The 16,334-nt window shown below is 37.8% G+C and overlaps 3 protein-coding genes and 1 long non-coding RNA gene across 6 annotated transcripts; 2 read left to right on the top strand and 2 right to left on the bottom strand.

Annotated features, from left to right (window-relative positions):
* The first annotated feature begins 1,429 nt into the window (after positions 1 to 1,429).
* Positions 1,430 to 4,755, top strand: LOC121791255 (60S ribosomal protein L5-like). Of its 2 annotated transcripts, none has more exons than XM_042189265.1 (9): positions 1,430 to 1,821; positions 2,715 to 2,784; positions 2,873 to 2,964; positions 3,119 to 3,245; positions 3,325 to 3,404; positions 3,503 to 3,619; positions 3,865 to 3,999; positions 4,120 to 4,289; positions 4,411 to 4,755. In XM_042189265.1, the coding sequence occupies exons 1-9, from the start codon at positions 1,816 to 1,818 to the stop codon at positions 4,535 to 4,537; spliced, it is 924 nt and encodes a 307-aa protein (XP_042045199.1). In that variant the 5' UTR covers positions 1,430 to 1,815; the 3' UTR covers positions 4,538 to 4,755. The 2 variants fall into 2 exon arrangements, with proteins under 2 accessions (XP_042045199.1, XP_042045205.1); XM_042189271.1 differs by lacking the exon at positions 1,430 to 1,821 and adding an exon at positions 2,080 to 2,177.
* Positions 4,756 to 6,652: 1,897 nt separating this feature from the next.
* On the bottom strand, positions 6,653 to 8,101 carry LOC121791247. The gene is made up of 3 exons (XR_006048501.1): positions 7,932 to 8,101; positions 7,781 to 7,855; positions 6,653 to 6,709 (listed from the first exon to the last, which is right to left on the bottom strand). It is a non-coding gene; the product is annotated as an uncharacterized LOC121791247 (long non-coding RNA).
* On the top strand, positions 7,291 to 11,199 carry LOC121791229. 2 transcript variants are annotated; one of them, XM_042189249.1, is made up of 3 exons: positions 7,291 to 7,584; positions 8,166 to 9,049; positions 9,550 to 11,199. In XM_042189249.1, exons 2-3 carry the CDS (start codon positions 8,808 to 8,810, stop codon positions 10,931 to 10,933), a joined length of 1,626 nt encoding a protein of 541 aa, XP_042045183.1. In that variant the 5' UTR covers positions 7,291 to 7,584; positions 8,166 to 8,807; the 3' UTR covers positions 10,934 to 11,199. The 2 variants fall into 2 exon arrangements, with proteins under 2 accessions (XP_042045183.1, XP_042045188.1); XM_042189254.1 differs by lacking the exon at positions 7,291 to 7,584 and having other exon boundaries at positions 8,921 to 9,049; positions 9,410 to 11,199.
* A 736-nt stretch (positions 11,200 to 11,935) lies between these two features.
* On the bottom strand, positions 11,936 to 14,789 carry LOC121791218 (probably inactive leucine-rich repeat receptor-like protein kinase At5g48380). The gene is made up of 3 exons (XM_042189244.1): positions 14,622 to 14,789; positions 13,299 to 14,196; positions 11,936 to 13,158 (listed from the first exon to the last, which is right to left on the bottom strand). The coding sequence occupies exons 2-3, from the start codon at positions 14,127 to 14,129 to the stop codon at positions 12,157 to 12,159; spliced, it is 1,833 nt and encodes a 610-aa protein (XP_042045178.1). The 5' UTR covers positions 14,130 to 14,196; positions 14,622 to 14,789; the 3' UTR covers positions 11,936 to 12,156.
* Between the last annotated feature and the right edge of the window lie 1,545 nt (positions 14,790 to 16,334).

Here is a 16,334-nt window from a genome sequence, read left to right as displayed (position 1 = left end):
CAGAGAGAGTATAAGCTTATATTGGAATATTATGAGCAGCCACTACAGAAGTAATATTGCACAACCCATCCAATTCTGAAATTACAAGTATTCCGGGTTTCCATTTGTTTGTCATCAATTTTCCGAGCTTAAGATAGAAACGTCAATTAATTAATCAATGTCAGCTATGGACTTAATTAATTAACATATTATTATCTCCAAGAGTGGACTTAGCAAGAAACGCTTATTTATTATTCATAGAGTAATCAAACTCCAACTAGCTAGGTTCCGAATAATAAAACTTTGTTTCGAACTCCTCTTGTGGACGTTATCAAACGAGACTTACCTCGCGCACGATTCAATATAATAGCAATCCTAGCACCGCTAGATATTAATCAACACTACCCAATATACCAGGATTCTTGGATTGCGAAAAACCCACACGTTTTTGTAAGTCAAAGTAGTGCATAATCAATATTGTATGCTCAATGCTAACGTACATTGATTAAGAAATTAATTATCAAGACCACGTCTTTCAGTAGATAGCATAAAGACTCGTCTTGATGTTAGATCCAATTCAGTGTTATACCACACCAATGTCATCTTATTTCAGTAAGGCTTAGAAATATGCGGATTGCTATTGCAACCTTTCACGATAGGTAGTATAGGCCTATCTAGGTTGTGAAATTATTATTTTTCTTTGTTCAGGACTGACCGTGTTACCTTAAAGTAAACGACGCCCACAACCGGTCTACTAAAACAAAGACTTAGACTTTGTTACGTTGCTTATACATTTAAATATGCAATAAACATCCATTAAATGTAAAACATAACAACATTATGACAAAAATAATCTGTTTCATTACTTTGGAAAATAACATATAGAGTGTTACAGTATTCAATCACTCGAAAGATGATTTCTAGTATACAAACTCTAACACACAACTCTTTCATATGGACTCCAATTAAGGTGTGCGAGGTACCTACGCGAAACTCTTTCAAAGACAAAGATAATGGTAGTCTTAGAAGAGAATTTGGATGTCATCTTAATAGGCAGATTACTGTTTGAAACGGACCCAAGAATTTACCCTCCTCTCGGATGATGTTGATAATATAGATTCACATCAACAACATTGCATAAAATCTTGTGTCATAAACTAAATATTTCATTTTATTGGGACCAAGGGAGTATTAAGCATTATCACAAAAGTCATAAATCAAGGATTCAAGATACTCCATCTGTTCCGACTAAGATGACACATTTCTTAGTCAGCACGAGATTTTAGGAGTTGTTAGATAATATGTTTAATTGAAGAGAGAAAAGATGGTCGTAAGTATTAAATGGAGAGTGAAAGATAGTTGAATATTTAATTAACGGGAGAAAAGATGATTGTAAGTATTAAATGGAGAGTGAGAAAGATAGTTGAATATTTAATTAACGAGAGAAAAAGTGGTTGGTTGTATTAGTTGAAGAGAAAAAGTTTCCAAAATAGGAATGTAGTATCATCTTATTTGGGGAAAGGGAAAGTGTGTCAAAATGAGAAAGTGTGTCCCTTAAGTGTGACGGAGGATGTATTAATTTTACTATACATAAATTATTGTAATTTAAAAGAAAAAAAACAACCAAAATGGAACACAAATATCAAATTGTATTTTACAATATTTTACCTTTGAAGATTGAATAGGTAGTCAGCGCGGTATGCGACGGAGGCTGTGCGGGCGAGCTGAGAGGGTGGGAGCGGGAGAGTGGCTAAGTGGGCAAGCAATGGGCGATCTGACATCTAAGCTGGCAGGCAGTGGGTGAGCGGCAACGACAACGACAATCAGGCGACGGTGATGCAGGTATCTAGAGTGGCTGCGTTCTGTGAGATAATTGGTTGGGGTTTCCTAAAACTAAATGGTTAATGTCTAATTTTTCAATTTTGTAATTTAAATTAAATTAAATTAAAATTGAATATTTTATACCTGATATCCGATCGTAGTATCCAACGAAATCCACTATTAAAACCCGCACCCGATATCAAAATTGATATCGGGTTTACGATATCCACAGCTCTAATTATCATACTAATTTATTATAAAAAAAAAACCAGAGGCCCAATAATTATTGTGTTATCGGCGGCCCATATTAGGTGTTAGGGTTTTGCTCTATTATATCTTCTGCGTCTGTAATCCCTTCCTCCAGTTTGGTGAAAATGGTAAGCTTTTTGCTGAACTCAACGCGATTCCCGTCTAATTACTTTTCATCTAGGCTATTTTGCCTTTGCATCGAACAAACTCACTGTTACTGACGCGCCTTAATTGCTTTAAGTCGAAATCCTTTTGTTGGCTGTCATTTCAGTTTAGTTTAGATGCTTGCAATTGTTTAAGATTTGATTTTGATTAGCTCTTGTTCAGTACGGCGTTATGAACTCCTATTATTTCCTCAGTTATTGTCGACATTATTCGTTTTAGGCCGTCGTCGCTTGTTAATTTTTTTCTTTGGTTTAGTAATTGATATCGTTAACACGTAAATCAGTGTTGTGTTTAACTGAATTCGAATAGAGCACGACATTTTATATTGCATTCTGAATTCTGAGTGTTTCCAATGTTATTTGAAGGCTTAGGGGATGAAATACAATTGTGCTTTTACAGTTATTCATAGTGTTGGCATATGCTTTGACTCCTGGAATTGGATACCGGTTGATGTTTTATTTTTATCACTGTATGTGCTAATAGGTGTTTGCTACTTTTAGGTGTTCGTCAAAGCACAAAAGTCAAAGGCGTACTTCAAGCGTTTCCAAGTTAAGTACAAGAGAAGAAGAGGTGAGCAGCAATGATATGTTTCTTCTCAACTGATGTGAGGGTTCTTTTTTCTTTTTGATTAACTTTATCATGATGTTTCTCAATTTAGAGGGGAAGACTGATTATCGGGCAAGGATTCGCATGATCAATCAGGATAAAAACAAGTACAACACTCCAAAGTTTCGCTTTGTTGTACGATTTGTATCCTGATCCCTGTAGTGTTTAATTTTTCCCACTCTAGAGATTTGTATTTGGTACTTTATTATCTTTATTCATCATGCGCATTCAACCGCTGATTGTGTCTCTCTTGCTTATCGATCACGTGATGCAATGTTGGCCTTAACATCTCTATTAGACCAATAAGGACATAATTTGCCAGATTTTGTCCTCGAGCATTGCTGGTGATCATGTCCTTGCTGCTGCGTATGCACATGAGCTGCCTCGTTATGGCCTAGAAGTTGGGCTGACCAACTATGCTGCAGGCTAGTATAAATCTAGAATAATCTTTTCTCTTAGTAATAAGAATTATCTGGAATTATCTGAAATGTTGTTATGTGACAGCTTACTGCACTGGACTTCTTTTGAGCCGTCGCGTTCTGAAGACCCTTGAATTGGACGAGGAGTATGAAGGAAATGTGGAGGTAACCGTTTTATATTCTCGTTGTTTGCATGTATTGTTGCAATGATTTACTTTTTGATGATATATAATTCAGTACTTATACCAATTTTGTCCTATCAGGCAACAGGAGAGGATTATTCTGTTGAGCCTGCTGAAAGCAGAAGGCCCTTCCGTGCCCTTTTAGATGTTGGTCTCATCAAAACTACTACTGGAAACCGTGTTTTTGGTGCTCTCAAGGTATTAAGCTGGTTTATTGTTTCAGACAATATTGTCTTTGGCACTTGTGTAATATTTTCTCCTACAAGAAATTGTGTTCTTATTAATTTTCTCAAGAATGGAGTGACTTGCTTTGTTTAGGTGAGGTAGGACAGTTGTAAATGTTTCATTGTTGTCTGCAATATATTCGATAGCTATAAGAAGATTGTGTTGTATGTTTACTGTCTATTTCTTGAGCTTCTAGAGTGTGATTTGTTGTGTTGTAGGGAGCCCTGGATGGTGGACTCGATGTCCCACACAGTGATAAGAGGTTTGCTGGATTTAGCAAGGACAACAAGCAGCTTGATGCTGAAGTGCACCGCAAGTATATTTATGGTGGCCATGTTGCTTCCTACATGAACGTATGTACTTTCCTTTTCCCTGTGCAGGACAAAATTTAGACATTTCTACATATGCCTTCTTATAATGTGCTTTAAGGTTTCCTTTCATCAAATTAATTCAACTATTGGATGTCTATCCAGACTCTGATTGAAGACGAGCCTGAGAAGTATCAGTCTCACTTTAGTGAGTACATTAAGAGGGGTATAGAGGCAGATAACATTGCAGAGGTGTACAAGAAGGTTCATGCAGCAATTCGTGCTGACCCCACACCTAAGAAATCTGAAAAGAAGCAGCCAACCGAGCACAAGAGGTAAGACTTATGTTATGCTATCAATACAATGTAACGACTCTTTCCAACTATATTTGGTAAATAGTTATCCGTCTTTGCTTTCTTATGGCGTTTGTAATTAACTGTATCACTTGTTATGCAGGTACAACCTTAAGAAGCTAACTTATGAGGAGAGGAAGAACAAGTTGATTGAGAGGCTAAATGCACTGAATGCTGCTGCGGGAAACGACGATGATGAGGATGAGGATGAGGATGAAGATGATGAGTGAACTGTCACTGACAGCCAGTAGTTTGTAATATCTGGTCAAAGTTTTGCTTTGCTGCGGTAATCTGTTGGATGCTTCTATTTCTTTAGGGGTGTGACAATTTATTGTTGTTTTTCTACACAAGATTTAACCACCCGAATTGATGCTCTCTTGTCTAGACTTTCATTTTTTTCTTTTCTAGTCTTTTTTCTTCCCTCCTGAATTGATGAGTTTGCTCTTAATCCGACTTGTACTTTTTTTTTTTTTTTTTTTCTGGGTATTGCTTATAAGTTTTTGTTGCAACCTTGATAGTCGTATGTTTTTTTGTTCTTGAAAAAAATAGGCAAATTAAGAGAGATTGGAGAAAAAATAGGTAAAGTATGAGAGAGCAACTTTCCATTTTAGAAATGAAATTATTTTTTGTGGATATCTCAAAATGATAAAATCAGACTATTTTCATGGACAGAGAGGGAGTATAACACTATACTGCCTTATTTCAACATTGAATATCATGTAGAAAGTTTATTAGTTACTCAGCTTCTTCCATGGTTTATCCAAAGTGATAAATTGGATTTCATGGTGGATTAAGAGAAATACATTTTGAAATTTAGGTACCAACTTTCGAAGGACATACACAGCAATGATGATCAACAAAATCAGTGTTATTACGTGTAAATAAAAGTATTTCCAATCTTCTGTACACTAAACTCAAATTTATTTCAATAATGATTTTATTCTAACTATTTACATCAAACTAAAATTTAAAAGAATATTATATAAAAAAAGATTTGAATTTATTTTAGTATAAACCTAAAAATAAATATGCTATTTTACTCAAAAATCAAGAAAGAAACTAGTTTTGCAGTATCATTGGAGATATATTTCTACTGTATTTAATCTTTGCGTTATCATTGAAAATGGTCTATAAGACAAATATAATGCGTTTGATAGCTATATTTCATTGGGATATTGATATTTATCATTCCTCTATTTATTACTATTCGATTTGTGAAATAAATTAACAAAACTATTTTCCAAATTCATGCAGATCCACACTAATTTCCATATTTTGTTGGATTTATATAACCCGCCAGGTAGAATCATAAATGTGTTTATTTAAAACTTAAAAGGCATAATATTAGTAACCAAATTAATTCATGTCATTAGGATAATTTTATCCATTTAATTCTAAACAAATATAGTTAGTAGAGAAGCAAACAAGAAATTAATATCATCCATTTCGGAAAAATGAGCTAGTTCAAAATAGAGCTAGTTCTGTCACGACCGCCCTTTAGGGTTAATAAATACGGGCGATCGTGATTAAGAGAATTTAATAAAAGACGAAGGAAACTAGGGTTTCAAAACGAGCTTGACCAATAATTAATTATTCAAGAAAATAACCAAGAGTTTAATATTATCCAACAAGGAATTCAGAATATCCATTACCCCAACAATTAAAGTTGTCGGCCCAAATAAATCATAATTTAAGACACGTCACAGCGGAAACGACCAAGAGAAAGAGTGACGCCATGTGTGAAGACACAACGACACTCAAGGTTCAAAGACATCAATAATATATTATATTCATTTGCTCAACACCACCACATCCTCGTCGCCGCTCAACCTGCACATAGGGAAAACACATGCAGGGCTGAGTACTATAAAATATACTCAGTGGGCTCACGCCGAAAACATTTTCAATAAAAGTTGTCAATTTATCATGCCACACTTAAGTAACCGTCGGGGTTTAGCTTTAGAAAGGCCCGAGGCACTAAAATCATTTTCCCATAGTAAAAGTCGACTGATCAGTCATTTTCCCATAGACGTTAGCCATATCTGCCAATACATGACTTGGAATGTGGCCACAAACCAAGCCACTAGACCGGCCAGCCCGTAGCTAGCACACGATCTACCATAGGTGTACACTAGTCCAGGTAGGGTTTGCGGCCCCACGTGGACCCGAATTCGATTTATATAACAACGGCACATAGCCATACCAGATAGGCACGTAAAACACAAATCACGGCATGATAAAGTCATTTTAAACCACCCTTATCTCTCCACGGTCAAACGTAAAAGAGTTTAGTAAAATAAAAACCCACACGTAGGGCAGGGTAGAAAAGAAGCCCACCTCGAGTGCTTATTCCAAAACTATTTTCTTTCCTTTGCGATCACGATTCCCTTGCGAGATATCACCTTTAGAATTAAAATAACACATAAATCAACACACTTTCTAATTAAGTAAATAAAATGCATGCACCCTAGTTTAAAGCTTTTATCTCCCCTTTTTTTTTCTCGATTTTTCGATCGTTCGACGGCCGCTTACGCTCCCAATTTCCACCGTTGGCTCCCCGTATATTTTTAATGATTTAGACTTAAATCCTAATATTTAATTAAGCCCATGAATTCATTATCGAAAATATTTCCCTCGCAAAACTATCTATTTCGAACATAGGATAAAAATTATTAAACTTCCACATTATCCGGAAATTATTTGAATAATTCCCCATAATTAATTTATCGGCCCAAAACTTAATTCATTCCCACCTTATGTCTTTAATTTAATTAATCAATACCCCCACTAAAGAAGGCCCAAACCATTTAATTAAAAGTCCAAGATTTAATTGTTTCCTCCACTTCATCTTCAATTACAATTTTAAGCCCAACAATTAAACATTCTACCCACTTCTAATTTAATGAGGCCCAAAACTTAATGAGCCCAAATGAAGAAAACCCCCTCCCTCACCTACGTGTAACACACCTTCTTCCCCCCCCCTTCTCTCTATCTCTCGACCAAAACTGCAGAAATTTTTCCTCCGATTTCCATCGGCTTTCTCAAATTCCGTCGCTCCCCCCCCCGTCTCATTCACGACGGCGACCTCACCGTCCCCTCGCTCCGAGTCGCCGTTCGCGATTCGCCGCTGTCCGCAGTCGCGCTGCTCCCCTGGACCGCTGCCGCTGCTTCTGCCCGTCGCCGGAGGGAGCCCGTCGTCGCTGCTGTGCGGCTCCAGCTCCGCCGCGAAGGGTGCCGCCATCGGTCGGCCCCAATTAACCCCGATTTCACCCGCAAGGTAAGTTCCCATTAGAAACAAAAAACGTTTCTTTTCATTCCTATTTTGGTTGCTACGGTTATCCGATCAGAGAGGATTTTTAGATTTCATAATATTTACAAAATGTAAGCAATTGCCGAGGGGAGTTGGTGCTGGGAAAGTAATGTATGGATGCAGCATGCGATAAGTCATGTTCCAAATCTGGGTAGGAAATTACCTCCGTGAATTGGATTTGGGTTGTGAAGTTCACAAGGCTGAAAGGCGGGTTCTTGAAGCTGGAGGAGTTTGATTACTGCCGGAAGCAACAATTTGATGTTAGATTTTGAAACAGGAGAGAATTTAGATACAAATGATAAATCATAGTTTACCTTGGATAGAAGTTGAAGATGATTCTTGCTTGCAGAGACGATAGGTGAGAAAAGAAATAATGGCTGAAGATTTAATATAGAGGAAAGGGGTTGGGGATATGGGAGAGATTCATGGGATTGAGGGGAGGCGGTTTCAACGGGGTTGAGGGAGGGATTCAATTTTTTTCTTCTTTTCTCTTTTTTTTTTCTTCTTATTTTTGAATTAGTTGAATTTATTTGGTATTTTATTTGCAGGTTACGGAGGAGGAAAATTCCATCACGGAGCAGGAAAATCTACATAAAATCTTTAATTAAGATTTGAATTAAAGATATTTTGTCTTAATTAATTTAGTTTAATTCGCAGCTCATTGTATTTTATCACGGACTAGACTTTTATATTAATTATTTAATTTATCGGATCCAACACGGAATTGAGTCCAATAAATATTCCTCACGGACAGGAGTTAATTAAATTCTCATAATCATTTATTTCACAAATCCCCAATTAACAACAATCAATTACCAACAATCAATTCACGGACTTCGCAGAGTTAATACTATTAAAACAAGTAATTTAGGTTCACAAATTAGGTTTAGAAAAACGGGGCGTTACAAGTTCCATATCCATTATTCCGTGCTTGCGTTGTGCTCCAATGGAGCTGGATTTCTAGACTACCACCTGCATTATCTCTCTGCCTCCACTCTGCAATCTTCTTCCAAATTCTCTATTACACACCCTGCTGTAATTTAATCTCCATTTTCGGCACTCCAGCTTGCTAAATCAAACCCATCTGAGGATTGTGTGTGTGTGATGACGGATGACTGAGCAATGTGCTTCATTTTCGGCTCGATCCGAGATTTGTATTTTGAGGCTGCTAATTTCAAGGAATTAAGAAAATGAGGGTTTTAGGGGACTCGTGGTGTTTCTGCAACAGTGGAACCAAGTCGGAGAGAATGAAGGCCGCCATTTTCTCCGGCAAGGCTCCCTCCATGGCCAGAATTCACGGAGGCGGCACCGCCTTCCTGATCCACCGCAATCTGCTGCTCACCACCCACGCCAATCTCCCCTCCGTCGCCGCCGCTGAAGCCGCCGAGATCCGCCTCCACAATGCCCTCTCCGCTTCCTTATTCCCTCACCGGTCAGTTTTCTACTATACCAATTTCTGTTCGCTTGATTCGTGCAAAAAAGTGGATAAGGTGGTTGGATGTTGAAGATCATTTTTCACAACCAATCTACTTTAATTAGGGTTCGTAATGATAGAATTGATGGTAAGATACAACATAGTTAATGCTAAATCTAGAGTAATTACAATTATGATTTTGTAATCATGGAATTAGGGCTCCACGCTTCATCTTTGCAACTGTTTTGTAATGTGTAAGTTCCACCAAACTCTTGAATTGTATAGTTATTTATTTTCCTTTTGAGGAGACATTCACATAATTGATTTACTAATCATCAAGCCTTACTTAATTAGTCTCCTTTGTATTTATGTTTGCAGATCTAACTCTTGAGATTTATCTCCATTGTAATAGCCATTAGTATTTAACTATGCCTTACCCTGATTTGCTGATGCTGGTGAATAAAAGGAAGAAAAGAGGCAATGCTTTCACCAATAATTGATGTTCCTGTCTAATGCAGCTTCTTTATCACAAGCTCCGTTCTTGACCTGACAATGGTGGGCCTTGACACTTTTGATGGTGAATCAAAAGCTCCCGTGCAGCATCCTCACTACTTAAGGACTTGTTCGAAACCGAATCTGGAGCTGGGAAGTATAGTTTATCTTCTAGGGTACACAGATAAACAGGAATTGGCAGTCGGTGAAGCGAAGGTAGTAATAGCTACTGACAATCTGATTAAGTTATCGACTGATGGAGTAACATGGAGCCCGGGTTCTGCTGGTTTTGATTTTCATGGAAATCTCTCCTTTATGGTTTGCGATCCTATGAAGCTTGCAACTTCTCCAAATACCAGATCCACTTCAACTTCTTCATCGTCAACGTCGTTGTGGAGGAAAGACACCCCGATGCAATTTGGCATCCCTATGCCCGCTATCTGTCATTGGCTTAATCAGCACTGGGAGGGGAACCTCGATGAACTCAATAAACCGAAACTACCTCTGATCCGATTGATGTCCTCCGCCCAGAAAAGTGAGCATTCTTGTGCATCATTCACCATGCGAAGCGTTTTTAAGCCAACTGAAGGTGAGAACGAGGGGACTCCATCTTCATCCAAACCAGTAGAGCAGCAACCTGGACCAAGTTCAGCAGCTGTCCACACTGTGGAAGTCAAAGACGAGAAGTCCTCAAGTGGTGATCGGCAAGGCGCAACTCATGCTCCCGGTATCCCAACTCCTGAGATTTACGAGTCCCCGATGCTGACCTCAAGCCCAGTTAGGAACAAGGATGCTACTACTCCTACTCCTACTACTCAAATCCAACTTTTGGACATCAACTTCCCTCCAAGGATTAGTAAAGCTGCATCATCACCTAAGCAATCAAGAAAAACGATGCCACCGAGCTTTGATCAAAACTATGTCAAGGATTTCCTGCTTCAAAAGCAACACAAGGGCCCCATTCCAGATGCAGAATCAACGGGGTCCGTGAATGGAGCCCAGAATGATGTCCAGTCGAGCTCTTCCCCCGTTGAGTTTCCACACGAATACAGCAGTGAAGGAGAAACCACCATGTACTCTGCAGAAACAGCCGAAAGCCGGAACTACCCAAGCCCCAGAGAGGGAAGGTTCTGTCAGATAGGAAGGAGCCAGAGCTGTGTGAGCTACAACAGATGGGGGCCGGTCCCAAAAAACTCGGTGGCCCGTGGCTTGAATCTTGAGAAGCACCACAACCTCATGCAAGGGAGGAAGGTGTACTCACAAGGTGCAACATCTCAAAGGAGCAACGACTACTACAGCCCAACAGTTTCGTCCAATATGAAGAAAAGGAACGACATGGAGCAGCAGCAAAAACGCAGGCCGAGGCCGAGGCAGAGCGCTGTTTATACATCTCAAAGATGGAATTTTTAATAGTGAGTGTCATTGATTATAATTACTTTCTTGATTCAGTGCTCCTATACATGCCTTGTTTCTTGCTTATACCTGTAAGTAGTGGATTGTTTAGACGAATAGAAACGATTTTAACACACCTACCCTTTTTTTGTTTAAAATGGGATTATGTTTGTCTTGTTATTGAAGGGAGTAACTGTTTATAGGTTAGCTTCCCAAAACAGTATGTTAAACATGCTGTTGCGATAACAAGGATTGTTTCTGATGATATTTTGATTGGTGTTGGACTTGGTTGGCTTCTTCTCCCCATTCATTCGGTTTGCTTTCTGCTACAACTATCATATTTGCACGTCTAATTTAATTTAATTCCTTGAGGAAGTATTATAAAATATAAACTACTCCCTCCGCCCACGAAATATTTCCACATTTACTTTTTCCATTTTGGATAAATAGACTCCATTTTCTATCAACTCATTACCTCATATTCTATTATAAAATCAATATATGAAGTGTCACCCTAACTTTATTAACTCATTTTTCTTCACATTTTTTAAAACTCGTGCTGCATCAAAATGAGATTTTAATTCATGGATAGAGGGAGTATTTGGAAAAGGAAACACTGCAGCAATTCTAATTTTTCTTTGCAAGTAGTCCGTTCAGACAGTATCTTAAAAATATGAAGCGATACCAATGTTATCATGTCCAGGTTCGCCCATGAAAAGGTAATTAAAGAAAATTAAGTAGTGAAATGTGTTGGTGAAATGATTGATGCATACGACCAAAGCTCTTGAGTCCGAGTTCACTGTAACATTTAAATGTAAATATTATTTAATCGATGAAAATGAAAATTAATAACCCCCGTCTATGCAGTAACATTATATTCAATTTGAGTTGGTATTTTCAATAAAAATAATGAATGTGTTTTAATTAGTAAAAACACCCGTTTTATGTTTAAAAACAGTAGATATTCGTTACAATTTTCTCAGCCAAAATAAAAAACTGGCGCAACAAATGCAAGTAAAATGGCAATGCAAAAAGATGATTAACAACGAGCTGCATTCATCGTTGCAAAGATTGATAAAAACACCATCTATGTAATGGCACCAAAAATCTCATCTTCACTCAAGAAATCTACCAACACTGATCTAAATTGTAACGAAAAATATATTAAAACACAACATAATTACACAATATGTAACAGACACTCCCCCTTCTCTGGCTTTGATCTGGTCGTAGATCTCCTCCTACTTGTCTTGAGCAACAATGAGTTCGACGACGTTGTCCGCACCCCCTGAATCTTGCAGCATCAGCATATCGTCTTCGGTAGTAAAATCATACCTCTGCCCAATAGCTCTCAGGAGCTGGAACACCTCAAACATGGTGGGCCGCTCCTTGTGCCCTGGCAGCACGCAACTACACGCCACCTTAAGAAACTGGAAGAGTTCGCTGTCGTGGCCTTTCCCCACCAAGGACGTGTCAATTGCATCGTGGAGCTTGGAGGCCGCAGAGAGCTCGGATATCCACTCCACTAGGCTTCCCTTGAAGGTTTCTGGGGCTTTAGCTACGTGTGTAGGCCTCTCACCTGTCACCAGCTCGAGAAGCACAACGCCAAAACTATAGACGTCCCCTTTTGGCGTGGCCACCAGCGTCCGCGCATACTCAGGGGCAACGTAACCCAAGTCACCAAACTCACCGTTCACGAAAGTGCTCAGATGGGTGTCAACTGGATTCATGAGCCTAGCAAGTCCGAAATCGGATATCTTTGGTTCGTAATCCGCATCCAACAAGATGCATTTCGAACTGATATTTCTGTGGATAACACGCGGATTGCAGCTGTGGTGGAGCCAAGCGAATCCTTTGGCAGCTCTGATCCCGACTTTCAGCCGCAGGGGCCAATCCATAACTTCACCCTCAACGCTCGAGTGTATTTTATCATGTAGGGTTCCATTAGGCATATATGTATAGACCAAGAGGCGCTCCTTCTTAGCAACGCAAAAACCTAGAAGAGGAACCAAGTTGCGGTGTTTTATACTGCCTAAAGTATCCATCTCGGACATGAATTCTTTCTCAGAGTGTTGAGTGTCCTGCAATCTCTTGACCATAAAGGATGTCCCATCTTCGAATGTTGCCTTGTACGTTGTCCCAGTTCGCCTCGACCCAATTATATTCTCATTGCTGAAGTTGTTCGTGGCCTTCATTAGATCGCCTAGGTTCATTTTTGTGACTGTATTCTCAAACATCGAAAGCTGAAAAGGACGAGACGGGAAAGGAAAACACTGTTACTTACATTCTATAATGTGATTGAAACATTAAAACAAGAACAATTGCAAAGTGATTTAAATGAGTGGAATAAAATTTATGAAAACGAAATCCGAGTTTATGTTACCTTGAAGCGTTTTGCGCCCTTGATGCTCCTCGCCCATTTATTGCCCAGAGGGTCATCTTCCTTCTTCTTTCTATAAACTCTGCGCAAAAAGTACATAGCAACCAAGAAGGCCAATGCTGCAATGGTCAACCCACCAATGGCTGCCGCAATAATGATAGGAGTATGGCTAGCCTTCGACTTGCCATCGCAACGGCGTAAAGGGCCGCCACATAGTCCAGCATTATTTGCGTAGTTTTCTGCTGGGATGGTAGCGTTTGCAAATATGGGAACTTGTCCACTCAGTCGATTATTTGCCACGCTAAATGTCTTGAGCCGGCTGAGTTGGCTGAGCTGAAGAGGGATCTGACCAGTGAACTGGTTGCTGTCGAGTCTCAGGACATTCAGGAACGTGCAATTCGCAAGATCCATGGGAATCTCTCCCGACAGCTGGTTGGATGAAAGATCAAGACTAGTGATAAAACCAATTAGCCTTGAGATATCATTTGGAATATTTCCACTGATGCTGTTTCTAGAAAGATCTAGGCCCGTTAGGGACTGGCAACCGGCAATACCTTGAGGAAAACCACCCTTAAGCCCCATGTCCGTCAACCTGATATTCAATATCTTGTTGTCATCAGCGTGCCAACACTCGATCCCAGTGAACTTGCAGATAGACGTTTGACTGTTGTTGCTGAAATCCCACGTCCCTAAGTTGCCCAACGGGTCTTCCAAAGAATTTTTTATCGCTCTGAGGCAGCTGACATCGTTTTGAGCAAACGAGCCAAATGGGAGCAGCCAAACGAGTACAGTGATGAAAGCCGAGAGGGCTCCAGAGCCTGATAAGATTCTCATCGATACAACAAACGAGCAACCAATGACATACACGGGTTCAAGATTTTTGGGAGACCAACTGCTTCATCTTATGATTAGAGACAAAAATAACAGCATCATCAAGAGCAGAAATCTCAATAAACATAACTACTCAATGAGAAGTTACAACAAACCACTAATATGTTTTATACATATATCAATTTAATTACTTAGGGCTTGGGGATTATGATTATAACTAAAAGCAACCTAAAACAGTAATTATATTTACTCAAACCAAATCAAAACAGTAAACACAAATAAGCTTCACCTCTTCAACCACAATTCATAATCCATAAGCCATAACAAATAAACGCTCAATTTAAAGGAAATTACCCAGAATTCCAGACTTAATTGGGCATCATAGAATAAGAAAAATCAAGTGTTGAAGGGAACCAACTAAATAACTCAAGACTAATTAAATACTGAAACAAAAATTTAAAGAGAAGAGATTGGGGGAAAAGAAAAAAAAAATACCAGAAGTTAAAGGATTGGATCTTCGTCGAGGACGATAGTTTGAAATTGGAGAGAAAATTAAAAAATGGTAGAAATAAGAGTTGAATCAATCAGTGTCAAGAGGCGGGTCAAATACGGTATGGAGACCATCAAAAAATTTCATAGCTGGTTTCCCACTCCGACTGATGGAATGTGCGACGACCAAAAAGGGCAAGACTTTTTCCTTTGCATTTTGCCATTTTCTTTATTTTTAAATTAATTGAAATTGTTTTTCATTTTAGTTTGTCCAATGACACATTTCTTTTTATGAAAACTTTCTCTCTCTAACTAATACACCAACAATTTTTTTCACTTTTATTAAAATATTCATCTTTCTTTCTCTCTCTATTTTAATACTTTCACCCACCTTTCCTCTCTCTAATTAAACACTTTAACCAATAACTCCTAAAATCTCGTGTCGGCCAAGAAATGTGTCATCTTAGCCGAGACGGAGGGAGTATAATTTTGTGGTCCTAGCGTATAGGGAATTATTTAAACCCAATTCATACCTTCAACCGAATACAAGATTAAAACATCTCCAATCATTTATATTAAGCTCAAAACAAATGTAAATGTCATACTTCCTCCGTCCCATAGAAATAGGTCGTTTAGGGTTGACATGAGTTTTAATGTATAATTGGTAAAGTAAGAGAGAAGGTGAAAAAATAGTTGAAATTGTGTAGTAGGTGGTGGGGCCAATGTTTTAAAAACCGGACCGGACCAGCCGGTTCGAGCGGTTCAATCGCGAACCGGTAGGTGGTCCGGTCCGGTTAGCACTATAAAACCATTGACATGTTCAACCGCCGGGGGGTCCGGTCCGGTCCGGACCGGTCTGGCCGGGAACCGGTTCAAATGCTTTTCAAAATTTTATTCTAAAATTTTGGCCTTGATAGGGGTTGAACTCAAGACCTCCCAGTGAACTTACCAACAATTCTACCACTACACCACAAGGACTTCTTGGTAGTAATATGAACATAAGTTATTTTCATATGTTAAACACGAAATATTTTATCTATATAAACTAATAATTCGTGTTTCATACGTATATATGTATATTAAGAATATGTGATTAATTATATTAAAAGTTTACTACTATTTGATTATATACTAGGAGTATTTACTAAATATATGTTTTTAATTTATGTTTATTCATATATCTTTGTGTATAATATTATTTTGCCGCATTACTTTTTGAAAATAATACTATGAACTTATTTATTTTTATACATAAATATTAAATTTTTTATTTACATTAACTTACTACTAGTATAATTTATATATTTAATTATATTTATTGATAAAAAATTAATAAAATTCTATCATTCACTAAAAATATGTTCCTTTTAATTTTATATTCTTTTAAGATAATTCATTTTAATTTTATATATTCTTTTAAGAAATTGTTAATTATAATATATTTCTTATATTTTAATTATACTTTTACAATCACTAATGTTTTATAATATAGGAGTTTATAATTATACATAGAGTTTAATACTAATTTTTAATATTGTGTATTATAATTTATTATTCTATTTAAACTTAACGTCATTAAATATTCTAATATACTAGTACAATACTTGTTTTCTATAATAATACTATTAAATGTATAATACTATAATATTTATTGATAAAACATTTAATTAAATTTTATTATTTACTACTAAATAAATAAATATATATATATAAATAGTA

The sequence above is a fragment of the Salvia splendens genome, chromosome 2 (genome assembly GCF_004379255.2).
Source record: "Salvia splendens isolate huo1 chromosome 2, SspV2, whole genome shotgun sequence".
In the NCBI taxonomy this organism is placed as follows: Eukaryota; Viridiplantae; Streptophyta; class Magnoliopsida; order Lamiales; family Lamiaceae; genus Salvia; species Salvia splendens.
This window is presented reverse-complemented; position numbering and strand designations above follow the sequence as displayed.